The 12,944-nt window shown below is 51.9% G+C and overlaps 1 protein-coding gene across 1 annotated transcript in view; it reads left to right on the forward strand.

The window, feature by feature from the left end:
* Positions 1-509: 509 nt before the first annotated feature.
* PKP1 (plakophilin 1) overlaps positions 510-12,944 on the forward strand; it is a 49,976-nt gene continuing 37,541 nt past the window's right edge. Inside the window, exons 1-2 of the mRNA XM_017896596.1 lie at positions 510-962; positions 10,973-11,076. Coding sequence (XP_017752085.1) covers positions 761-962; positions 10,973-11,076 — 306 coding nt within the window. The 5' untranslated portion in view covers positions 510-760. The remainder of the gene's footprint in view (positions 963-10,972; positions 11,077-12,944) is intronic.

A 12,944-nucleotide genomic window follows, 5' to 3' on the forward strand; every position in this document is an offset into this window, starting at 1 on the left:
GTCTGCTCCTTGATGCGGCCTTCCTGCCCCTACCCCACTTGCTTCAGAGGAAACTGCTTTACAGTAGACTGGGTTGCCCCCATAAGATGGAGCACTCCTTTGGAGCAAGAGCTATGGTTCTGCCATCAGCCCGGGAGCCTCCACCGCCAGGGCTGGTCTCTGCCATGACCGCAGTACAGAGGGAGATGGACGCCTGGCTCTCCTGGGCAGCCTGGTCAAGAAAGACTCCTTTTTTCCTAGAGAGAGGTCTCCCTCGGTTCCTGAGCTGAACACATGCTTTCTCAGTGAGCCGGCAGAACAGGACAGAGGGGCGTCTCCCTGGGGCCTCAAGGCTTACGACGTTTCTTGCTCATGGGGAGAGGAAAGGGAGAGAAAAAAAGAGCGAGCAGGAAGGCGCCCAGTGTCCTACACGGGGGACTCGCAGCCCTGCCCCCAAGAGCGCTGGCTCCGCAGCAGCAGTGCCCTGCAGCTCCGCGTCTGAGCGGCAGCAGCGCGCGGCCAGGTGGAGTGGGTGGTGCAGGGCAGGGGTGGTATATCCTGTCTGACGGAGGGCGGGCCTCGCCACTGCCAGAGAGGGAAGAACCGCGGTGGAAGCGCCAGGAGCAGCTGCCGGGAGCCCTCACACGGACCACGCACTCTATGGCCGTAGGGAGCTGCTGAGAGCGAGAAGAGCACGCTACCGCCAGCCCGCTGCACCGCACCTCGCCTCGCCTCTCTGCTCTCCCAGGCCCCGGCCGCGCGCCTCCCGCCTCCCGCCACCATGAACCACTCGCCGCTCAAGACCGCCTTGGCGTACGAATGCTTCCAGGACCAGGACAACTCCACGTTGGCTTTGCCGTCGGACCAAAAGATGAAAACAGGCACGTCTGGCAGGCAGCGCGTGCAGGAGCAGGTGATGATGACCGTCAAGCGGCAGAAGTCCAAGTCTTCCCAGTCGTCCACCCTGAGCCACTCTAATCGAGGTAAAGGCTCGGCCCCCGCGTGGTCCGTGTGCCCCTTTTCAGAGCGCCCTGGCCCAGTGGCGGAGACCAAGGGACGCAAGCATCCCAGGGGGTGCGGGGAGGCGAGGGGCTGCTGGCCCCATGCAGGGTCTACGCGCTGAATGCGAGCAGCCGAGCTCCTAGCCGGTTCCAAGCAGGTGGAACAGCGACCCGAGGCTGGCTCGACAGCTCCACAAGCTCGATGGCGCGCTAGTGAGCAAGTATGGGTGGTTCACCGGGACACAGCCGGGAGTATCTCCCAGCGTGCCAGGAGGCTGAGGATCCCCTGCGAGCGGCTCTCCTGTCCCTGAGCCCTGGGTCTGGACGGCTTTCTCTTTCGGATGCTGCTCTAGGGATCAGCCCTGCATCATGTCTCACCCTGGCTGTCCTGGGGGCCATGGTCCCCGCGCTCTCAAACGGTTGTGGGCCACCCTTCGACCTTCCTGGGCTTGATCTCCTGGCCTTCAGCTGGCGGCCGATGCCCAGCGTTCAGGCCAAGGGGAACCCCAGTCCCTGTGTGCGTGTGTATCCGCGAGCGGGGTGAGGGAGTCGCTGAGACAAGAGTGCAACTCAGAAGCGCTGCGGGACGGGGAAGTGGCACAGGGAGCAGGGAGGAGGCCCTGGAACTCCAGGGCACTTTATTGGGAGCCTCCTGAAAGAGGCTAGCCTAGTTGGAAGGCTGCCCCAGGGCCAGTGGGTCCCTTGACAACAGGGAAGGGGGTCAGGATGCCTTCTTTCCCGAATAGCCAATGCAGAACTCCTCTTTCCCACTGAATTCTTTCTACCTCACCCAGCTTAGGTAGACAAGTGCCTCATGGGGAGAGTAAGGAATGAGCCTGGCAGATTGGAAATCCCCCTAAGTCCCGGGGAGACCTCTAGCTGAGCCCTCACGGCAACTTTTCCAAGCTGGATCCCGGGCCTGGCGCCCCCTCCTCCAGCCTCTGAGAGGCCAGATCCCATGACTGGGGAAGCCTGGGAGAAAGGGGCAGCACCCGCGAAACTCAAGGAGAAAGGGGCAGTACCTGACAGGGGAGAGCTTATAGACCAAATAAATGCTTTAATACAAAGGATGCCTGGTAAGAATTACACACGAGTGAGCAAAGATTCCACCTGTTTATTTATTTACTTATTTTATTTAGCTAAGTTTAGTAAAATACTAATAAAGACTTTACCCACCACTAACCAGTACAGGTAAACCAAGACTTATTTATTAAGATAGGCCTTAGGAGAGAGTGAGGGGCAGAGGGTAACAAGGTGGAAGGAGACAAAAGACACCAACCTTGGCCATTCTCCCACCACACACACACACACACACACACCTACCTCACACTTTCTACCTCTGGCTTCTGTCCCCCCACCCACTCCCTAGCCCCCATTCCTGAGTGGCCCCATGTAGAGCCGAGGGAAGGAAAATGGCGGGCAGAGGACTTCCTGGCCCCCAGACCTAAAGGCCTTTGCTGCTCTGTGTGCTCTTTGCCTTTGTCTGGGCCCTGGGCTCCTCTCCTCACATTTTCACTCAAGGTCATGCTGCCTCCAGAGCACAGGCCTCCTTCCCTTTTATTTGGTGCATTGGTAGGTGCCTCCTAGCCTCTTTAGAAGTAGGTTTGGAAGAACAAAGTGCCCCCATTTCTGGCTATAGCCCAGGGCACTGCTCAACCTACTCTCCTCTCTGCCCAAGACTTGGCTGACCCCTTCTCACTTCCACTCCATCCCAGCCTGAGCTCTTGGCTCACAACTCCAGAAAACTCAAGTGGCCCTGGGTGCCCCAAAGACCCCTTCTTCCTCCCACCTATCAGGATATCGGCTGAGTGTCTGTCAGCATGAAGTGCACTTTCTGGACTTGGTCTTTGTGGGGAACCTCTATCTGATAAGGTCTCCTTTGTTCCCTCTTTGTTTTTCCTCCCAAGGTCCTTCAGGGGACTTCATTCAGGGGAGGGTTGATGCTGATGGCTACCTCTCCAGACACTCCAAAGTCTGGCCCTGTGGGCGTGTCCCCTCTACCCTCAGACTCTGCAGAGGTTCCTAAAGGAGGCTCGTTTCCCCAGAGGCATCCTTGCTGGAAGAGGCGGTTTGGTCACTTGGAGCTGGTGTTTCTGGTTTAGCTAGCTTAGTTTTCATCAGATTTCCTTGTCCTCTCCATCAGAAACGCCCAAGCGTCCCCTATTTGCTCTGCGGCCACCTCTACTCACTCTGCTCCCTCCTTCTCATGCTGGTTTACCTGTCAGGAGCCTGCCTTGGTTCCTGGAATGGAATGAGCTGGTGGCTATGGAAGGACCATGCCCAGACATTTTCCCTCGCCCCCTGGACAGATTCAAATTCTCCTTTAGTCTCTTCCAAGAGCAGAGTCAGTTCACCTCGGGTCTTCTTGAGCCCCTTGAATCCCATCCAAAGTTCCCCTAGTTAAGAAAGGCCAGCCACACCCCACAGGTTGCCTGGAAGAGTAGGCACTGCTCCTTGTACCCCAGGAAGGACAGTCAGGACCAGCCATCCTTGGTCCTGTGATATAAGTGGCTTCTCAGTTCCTTTCCACTAGGGCTCTTTTCTCTCTTGTCACTGAGGGAGTATTGAGCCACTGAGGGCTGGACAAAGGGCCCCTGGAGCCTGTCACCAAATGCCTGTCGCACTCATGCCCTCCCTGAAGTGCTGCAGATCGGACAGGCACCTCACCCTGGTCATGAAGGTCCCAGGCAGGAAGAAGGTGGCCTCTGCGGCCTGGAGACCTTGCAGAAGGAGGTTGCCCTTAACCTGCCTACCCATCTTGAACTGCCCCTGAAGTATTGCTCCCCTGTGTTTTCAGGCTGTCCCTGTGTGCCTCAGGGTGTCTGGCATCCTTTTCTTCCCAGATTGTGTGGGAGGCAAGGGGAAACTGAGGGGGATGTCACCACCCAGCAAAAGATCTTTGCTAGGGAAACGACCTCCCTGAGGATGGGGAAGGAAACACTTATCCACCTTCCAGATCTTTATAACTTCACTTAGAATCTCTTCCTAGAGCTGAACCTGAATCTCATTTGCCCTAACCCAAGTGCTCCCCAACCACTGCGAACACAGATCACACTCAGTTCAGTGAAAGGAACTTCCTTTCACCTGTCACGTCTCCTTCCAGGGAAGTCCTAGCAATACCAGCACCATTGCCTGCTTTGTCTCACTGCCTGCTAAGCCATCCATGATTTTTTATTTCAGCCTTTGGCCTGAAATTGTCTTTCTCCCTTCTTCACAGAAGTACTGTTTCCCATCTAAAATTGCTAAGCCTCTGTTTCTCTCTAATCAGAGATAGGGGCCAGAGGCAATGTCGGGCCAGGGGAGGTATCTGCTCCCTTTCTGTGGTTCCTGTGTCTATTCAGCCCTCGTCAGGGGAGAAGGGGGCACGCTTGCACCAACTCCATAGCCTGCACAGTGAAGGAGCTTGCCTCAGGAGCCCCCACTTTGATGGCTTTTTGTATTTGTGTTTGACTGTGTCTCAGCATGAGCCTCTGCCAGAGTGAATGTTCTGTTCATTAGAGTCTCTTGAAAGTTTCTTTTCCTGACCATAGACATCACTTCTGGGGTTGTTTTCTTGGGACCAAAGCTGAGATTGCAGATGGTAATGGTTATGTGTGCTTTAGCTTGTTCCATTGGTGAAACATACTAATTAAACTTCAAATGAACCAATTCTTGTTTCTTTACAATGCACCTTGGCTTGAAGTTGGAGTTTTAGCCAGAATTTCCGTTGGCCTGTTACAACACATGCAAAAATGCTGGGTATTCTAGGGTGTTTCGCAGCAAATGCTGTTTCTCTGGATCCTGCTCCTTGGCAGAGATTTTTTAAAAGTACAAATTCCTCCCCCTACCCCATATCATTGTAAGTATCAATGTGCCAATTGTTCTAGGTTTAGAAATCTGGGAATCGCTTCTGTGATGAGGCGTGACCCTTAGAAGATGTGTAATGTTTGAACAAAATAAAATGGAGGAATGTTAGAGATCTTCATGTGAAGTCCCTTCTAGGCATACGCTGGACACATGCACACACATGTGTACACACATACATCACACATGCATATACGCATGTATACACAATATACCTCACACATGAATCCACACACCCATACATGCACACACGTACTCACACGTAACATGCACACACATACGTTACGTGTGTGTACACGTGTGTCCTTGCAGCTGTGCTGTGTCAGGAGCCCAGCCTGGCATCTACTGCTGCCTGGTGTGCGATCTTGGACAAGTCGCTGCCTCTCTTTGGATCTCTGCAGCTGTCAGAGGTTGGATTAGATCATCTCCAAAGTGCTTTGCAATGGTAACACTCTTTGGAAATAGATTTTATAACTCTCTAGCTCTGCAAACCATTTGCCCAGACCGCCAGCAGCTGTACTGCCATAAAGCTCTTCCCCTCAAGGCATGCCACTCATCGTGTCTCTCTTGTAAACATCCTAACATATTAAAAAGTCTTCTCATCCACTCTTCTCAAACTTGGCTACATATTGGAATCACCTGGAAGTTTAAAACAACACGAATGCCTGAGTCCCACCCCCAGAGATTCTGACTTAGTGAGTATGAAGATGACATGGGCATCGGGGCTTCAAAAACTCCCAGGTGATTCTGATGTATAGCCAAGTTGGAGAACCACTGTTCCAGTCCCTGTCCTTCACTCACATAGATCCAGCATGGGTGATCACCCCTATACAGTGACATATACCCATGTCTGTCTCTCATACACACACACACACACACACACACTCCTAATGTAGTAGTTGCTGGCAAGATCCTTTTACTCTGAACCCCACCTGAACCCATCGACCCTTGCCCACTCTAACCCACCACCCTGACCCCTTGCGCCCGTCCTGTCCCCACAGGATGTTCCCACGTTCTGCCCAGTCCTCAGGCTTGGTGGTGGCCATGAACAGATCTGCTGAAAGAGCAGCAGGATTGTGGCAGAGCCGGGTCTGAATGCGCCTCAGCAGAGCCTGAGGGAGTCACATGGGCTGCAGAGGGAGAAGAGAGAACACAGGTCACAGCAACCCAGTTTGTTTCAGCATTTCTGTTCAGTACGTACACCCAGGAAAAGGTCAAGAGCCACACAAAAGTGCCCGGTGAGGCTGTGCTGAACTTCTTGCCCTCCCCATCTCCTAGAAGCTGCTGAGTTTGGGAGGCATGGTCATGGTGCTCCCAGCAGCCCAGCAGAGAGGGCAGGAGGCTAGCTGGCCAGTCCTCCCTCCAGGAGCTAGAACCATCCTGCAGACACAGTCCACTCCTGCCCACTCCGAAACACCTCTGAGAATATTGTCTCAGCAGTAACTTCCTGGCAGTTCTTGTTATCTCATTTAAATTCCTGTTGCTGTGGGCCTAGCTTTTCTGGGCACCACAGGTGAAAGAGATTTCAGAGGGTGAAGTAAAGGCATTTTCAAGACTAAAGGAAAATGAGCTTCCTTTCTCAAGCTTTTCATGCTGAAGGACAGGTGGGCTTTATTCAAATGTAGAATATGCTAGAAGAAGCATCAGCCTTAAGGGAGACAGAGTCAGCAAGAATCTGTTCCGAGCAGCTTTCTCTGTGACAAAGAAGAAGGATTTGAGGAGAAAGAGAGTGGAGAAAGCGGGTTTCCTGATGACCTCTGTTTGCAAGGCAGCCTCTCGGTCAGGAAGGCTGATGTTCTGGGATTAGGGGTGTGTAGTGTGGATCTACCAAAGGTGAAGATTCCTTGCTTCAGGGAGCTCCCAGCTTGGCTGGGGAGACCCAGGCCCTACCTTCTGGGAGGAGTGCACACACACACACACACAAGTGTACAGAAGCCACACTCCAAGGAACCCATAAGCCAGTGCAGAGTCAGCCACTGGATTGAGCGCTGACGTGGTTATGCTGGCAGGTTTGGAGTGCTCAGAGCTGGGTGGGGTCATCTTTAGGGGAAGCTGATTTTTGTGTAAGGTTTTGAATGCAGGGGGAGGGTTGGAGAAGAAGAGAAAGAATGTTTCAGGTGCAGTAAGTGTGACCTATTTGAAAGCTTGGAGGTGGAAGAGGATGAGTCATCCCTGCAAAGGCATGCCTGCCCCTACTGGAGAGAGATTTCCACTCATCCTAAAGAAAGAGCCGCCTCCATTTGCAAAGGTTTTGTAGGTGAGAAAGCTTGAGTTGCACCGATGACACAAGAGAGAATCAGCCCGTCGTTGTCTAAGGCACCAAAGGGAAGCAGTGTGCCAGGACATTGGTGACCCGAGCGGTAGATTTTCTGAGATGGTTTTACACCCTAAAACAGGGACATAAAATCGGACAAGCTATGTGGACAGAGCAGGTTGTGTTGCTTGTATACCTGGGAAAATGGCAGATGCTCTGAGGCACTTGCTCCGTGACCCTGGGGTTCTGTGGGTGGGCAGATGCTTCCTGAGGATGACACGCAGGTTGGGCACACTGTCAGTGTTACCGAGAAGCCACCACATCCCTGCTCATGGTGCATGCGCCCATCTGGGGAGAAGAGGGGGAAAGCAGATGCTTATCTGGAGGGTAGGAGTGATTCTGCGGGGTGAGCTGGGAACTAGCCCCTCCCCCATTCCCCAGGAACTAAGAGTCCTCCTCAAGGAGGTGGCCTTGAGTATTTGAGAGCTACAGCAGCCCTCCTCTCTTCCTGGTTTACCCCACTCACCAGGGACCTCTTTGAGTGGGAGGAGAGCCTGACCCCATTCTGAGCCTCTAAGCACCAGGCATCAGAGCACGTTCACCACAAGGGTTGGGCAAGGGAGACGAGGTCATTGACACAAAGAGCCAGTTCAGGCCAGTCAGGCCCGGACCCAGCTGTGGCAGTGCCCTGAGCTCAAGGTCCCAAGGAAAGAAGAGTCGTGGTTCGCACTTCAGAGAGCATCCAAAGTACATGGTGGTGGAGACTGGTATGGGCATGAGATGGAGATGGGAGTAGGTGTCATTCATCAGGAAAGGCTTCCTAGAATTGTGTTCTAGAGACATTGGGGACCAAGTGGAAGAGTGAGCTAACACCATTACATTCATTAGAAGCCCATGCTCTTGCTGTTGAACTTGACTTTTAGGGGGCATTGCTTACCAGCCAGACACCCCAGGGTCAAGAGCACGGAAAATCACTTTTGTTGTGGGAACAGCACTCCTGCAGAGAGAGCACACCTGCCCCCAGTCCTCCTTGGTTATCTGGCACACTGCAAGCTGTGATTTCAGGTGTGTGACAACTATGGACTCCTCCCCTCTCTCACCACCTCCACCCCAAATACTGTCAACTTTTGCCAGATTAGCAGTGTAGGCAGGTGTGATGTTACCCTCATTCTCACCAGAGCCAAGCAGACCCCAACTACAGAAAGGTCTTAGGAGACACCTTCAGGAACTGCCTGGAAGGGCCTGCAGGCCTTGGCCCAACCACAAGTGAGTGACAGTCACACCTGCCTTTACCAACGTTCACACTGGACATGGGGACTGGCTTTGGGAACTGTAGGGCATTCTGGCCTCTTCCTCCATGTGTCTGTGTGTCCACTGCCACCTCCATGGCAGAGAGGCCTCTACCTTCACACAGAGAAGAGTGTATGAGAGGGAGGCAGGCAGGTGCAGGGTGTGGTGGGAGAAGATGGTTCATCTGATGACCCAGGAGGACAGCGGCATCATGCTGACAGGTTCTCTCCCAGAAGACGGGCAAGGAGGCCCTGGTGCAAGATCCCTGGGGCTGCTTCTCATAGCAGGAGGCCTCCTCAGTGCTCCGTAGAGTTCTGTCTGTCACCACCCCAAATTTTCCATCCAGAAGCAGCTGGCTGACCCACACCTGACCTTTAGTGAGAAATACCTGCTCACAGGGCTGGAGCCAAGTGAACTCTATCGTATCAAACCTTGGAAGAATGATTGAAGTGGGCTGGGTGGAAGGAAGGCAGACAAGACCTGGCAGTTGGCCACCTAGGGTCCTGACTGTGAGTGTGCCTGGCTGCGGCTCCCTTCCCTGGGAGTACCAGTCCTGAGTGACTGAGCCCACGAGATTACCTCCAGCCTCTTCCTGATAAGGACAGTCTTGCCAGAGGAGCAGTTGCTGGGGAAAGGTGGAGGAAGAGCTGTGTGCACTCCACCGGAGCTTGGAGGAAACCAGAGGTTCAATGCGCCACACAGCAGAGTCTCAGGATGTCACTCAAAGGCGGATGGCCCTTCCGGAGTCAGGGCTGGGCCTAGGGTATAGGGGAGGCCTCTCAGAGGACTCTGAGGCAGGTGGCAAACGAGGCAGTAGTGTGGCCTTTGATGTCTGCCCTTCTTCCTCGTAAGCCGAGCTGTATCTCTGGAGAGGAGGAGTTGGCTCCTCTGAATGCAGTCAGTCATGTGTTACTGTCATCACACCACCACTGGAACTGTACGGGGCCTATGGGATGTAAGAGGCCAGCCCTCTCTTTTGACAGAAGAGGACACTGAGGCTCAGAGAGAGCAGATGACTTGCCCAGGCACCAGAACCAGGACCAATATCAATACCGCTAGGCCCCAGGGCAAGCTGTGTCTGCCACAGCTCGAGACCCCTAATGTCCATGATGGAGGGATGCAGGGAATCGGGCAGCACCCTCTGCTGTGGGCTATGGGTGGTTTACCTGGCCCTGGACAGGGGAGGTGGCACCAGGTGGGGATCCCTGCCTCATTCCTAAGCTGCCCCATGGCTATTCCCTCTACTCCCAGCTCAGATATTCCAGCCCTGCTCCCCCAGGCAATGGCTGGGGAGCCTAAGTGGGTGTGGCAGATGGGGAGTAGCTAACTTGGCCAGGCGAGATCACTGCCCAACTCTCTTACCCCTAGACAGGGTTTCTGATGGGGGGAATCTGACCATCACTTTAGAGAAAAGGAGTGCATATCCCTCTTAGGAGGCTCTCACTGGATCTCACTTGCCTTCATCCCCCAAGGCTATCACTTAACAAGAGTGTGGAGCAGGCCACGGAGCCATGGCTTACTCCTCGTAGAGCTCCCAGTATAGTTGAGGGAATGAGACGCAGGGCAGAATGAGACCTGGGCTATCAAGAGCAGGACAGTATGTGTTTAGAGGCAGGAGAGATTGCCTTGTGCGGCGCTGGTCAGAAAGGGCTTCCTGAAGTGGGTGAGGTCTTGAGCTTGGCTTCAAGAGACAAGCAAGATTAGAAGGTAGTGGCAGAGGAGGGAAGGCAGGTTCGGCATGGAAGGAGACGTGAGTAAAGTGGTGAGCCTGTCACCATTGGCCATATTTCAAGGACAGCAGGACGGTGAACAGACCAGCTTGTGCGGAGTCAAGGCTGTCCCATGGGGTCTCCCTGCTGGCCAGTGAAAGGGAGAAAAGGGGGTGGCCCCACTAGGAGCCCCAAACTCAGTTCTGTTTTCTGTGATGCAAAGCCACTTTGCCACTAATAACTCTAATGACACTCTGTCCTCCTGCGGAGCCTGTCATTTGTGGGTCTCCAAGCACTCCGAAAACATTAATTAATCCTCACTGGACCTTTGAGGTTGATCGCCGCTCCCCCTTCACCAGCCAGAGTATGCTGGAGGTGAAAGAAGAGGAGGAAGTTTGTCTGGTCACTGGTAGGGGCTGGGCTGAGATTTGAATCCAGAGTCCTCCCCCGAATCAGTCTTTAATCAGCTGTTGCTGCTGGACTGGGAATGTTGGGATCCTGCCTGTCTCCCCCGAGTGGGAATCTTATCCTTGTGGAACATGGAGTGATGATTCCCTGGACTGGAATGGCCATGCTCCAAGGCCCTCCAGACCAAGTCCTGACCTGTAGGTGTTAACCTACCCAAGCAGCAGCAGAGCCACTGGGCTCCCGGGAAGGGGACAGATGAGAGTTTTAGAGCTGTCCCTGCGGGGGTCTATGGTAGCCCTTCTCTTGGTCCTGGCTGCGGAGGATGTGGAGATAGATGGAGATGACATTCCCCACCTTCTCCTCCAGGAGCTCAGACCTGGTCTTCTCCATGGGCATAGTGGATTTGGATGCAGAAATGATGCCCTGAGGAAGAGGGGTGGATGAAGATCACAGCCATCCCTGTCCTAATCCCCTTCTTTCTCCTCTAGGTTCCATGTATGATGGCTTGGCTGACAATTACAACTATGGGACCACCAGCAGAAGCAGCTACTACTCCAAGTTCCAGGCAGGGAATGGCTCATGGGGATATCCGGTAAGGAACTGCTTCCATCCTAAAAGACCTGGAGTACTTGTGGGGACGGTTTTGGGTTTACAGTGGAGAAAATCTGCACCAGTTGCTAAAAAGAGTGATGTAGGCTTTGGTCCGTGAGTTGAGGCTCATTAACTCTGACTAGGTCTGTTGACTTGGCCATTGTTTCATAGGTGGTTCTTGTTTGGGCTGACTGGACATTTTTGAATGTCTCAAATGAGAACATTTTGGGAAAAACATTTTAAAAAGACATTTTAAAAAATGTCTATTTCCCAGTAGGTCTGATTTGATCATGGATTTGGGAAATGTTTGCATTATTGAGGTCTATTCATGGACCAGTTTAGATGTTTCTAGGAAAATCCTGAAGGGTCATCTCTCTTCATTCTATGCTTATGGTCAAAGATCCAAGAGAACATGTCCACTGCATTGACTCCTGCATATGACGCTGCATGCTAGAATGGAGCCTGCCTGACAACCCAGACACATTTGGGTTCAGATTTTAACTCTACTACTCACTGAGCATGTGGCTTTGGGCAAGTTACTTCAAACTTTGGGACTCAGCTTCTTCACATGGAAAGTGGATATAACAAAGTACTTCAAGCGGTTATTTTCAGGATTAAATGAACTAATGTACATGAAAAAAGATTACAATAATTCTTAAGATTATTTGTTAAATTAACATGGATAGAGGTTATTTTAGATCCCGTAATCCTGACTTTGTCTGCTTTCTAAGTGATCTCAATCCACTATACTTCATCTATCCATTTACTGAACAAATATTTTATTAAGACCTAATTCTGTGGCAAGCACTGCAGTAGATGCTCAGGATACAACCATACCAGCCAGTGCAGGAATTTTCTGCTGCTCTAAAATCAGGGGTATTGGGCTAGATGGCACCCAAGGTTTCTCCTAGCCTCCAAATTCTATGACTTTCATTTACTTTCGCTAATGCAACATTAGCCTGCATTATTCTTGGGAATTCTTTTGTAAGGCCATCAAGACATTGTCGGATGGGGAATAAAGGCTGTTTTTCTGTGGGAATCTGGGGCTCTGTCTTGGTGGGGCCTTAGGATTCAGCAGCATTTGCTTTAAGACACAGACATCTCACAGATATCACTCCTGATTGATTGTCAAAGGTCCTGGGTCCTGGGGAGAGGAGAGGGTGGGGAGTTTATGAGTTTGGTGTTCTTTTGTCATGTGCTTGATTCTTCCATTCCTGAGTTCTTTTTGGGGCTAATCTTGGAGGCTATGTCTTTCTTACATATTACAGTTTGAGGACGAAAGGGGACAATTAACCAGGTTTGCTGCGAATTTACTTCCCTCACTTTTTTCCTGATTCTTGATGGCAAATGACACTCTTAGTGCAAAATAAACCCAGCAGACTGAACCCAGTAAGCTGACAGATCAAGCATAGATGTGAATAAAAGGGCTTTGACACAAAGGGTGATGACCAAATTGAGAAAATGGCTTAGGAATGCAGCATAAAGGGATTAGATGAAACCCAAGGAAGGCAGATCACTCCACCAGCAGCCAGAATGGATGATTATGCTGACAGTACAGGTGGTACATGTCTTTACTTAAATGACGTTACCTGATCAGAGCTTAGGAGGCGTAGGTTCTAGTCCTAGTTCTGCCCCTCTCTGGCTCTATGACTTTAGATAGTTTAATTTTTCTGGACTTCAGTTTTCTCATCCATAAAAAGGGAATGATGATACTCATGTGTCTACTTCACTCATGGGTTGATATCAGATGACATTAACTGTGAAGTATTATCAAATGGGTAATGTAACCATGGAAATGTGTAATCCGGGAAGGTATTTCTAAAAAGAAAGAAAGAAAGAAAGAAAGAAAGAAAGAAAGAAAGAAAGAAA

This window comes from Rhinopithecus bieti, unplaced genomic scaffold (assembly GCF_001698545.2).
Source record: "Rhinopithecus bieti isolate Rb0 unplaced genomic scaffold, ASM169854v2 scaffold_24392, whole genome shotgun sequence".
NCBI classification, from domain to species: Eukaryota; Metazoa; Chordata; class Mammalia; order Primates; family Cercopithecidae; genus Rhinopithecus; species Rhinopithecus bieti.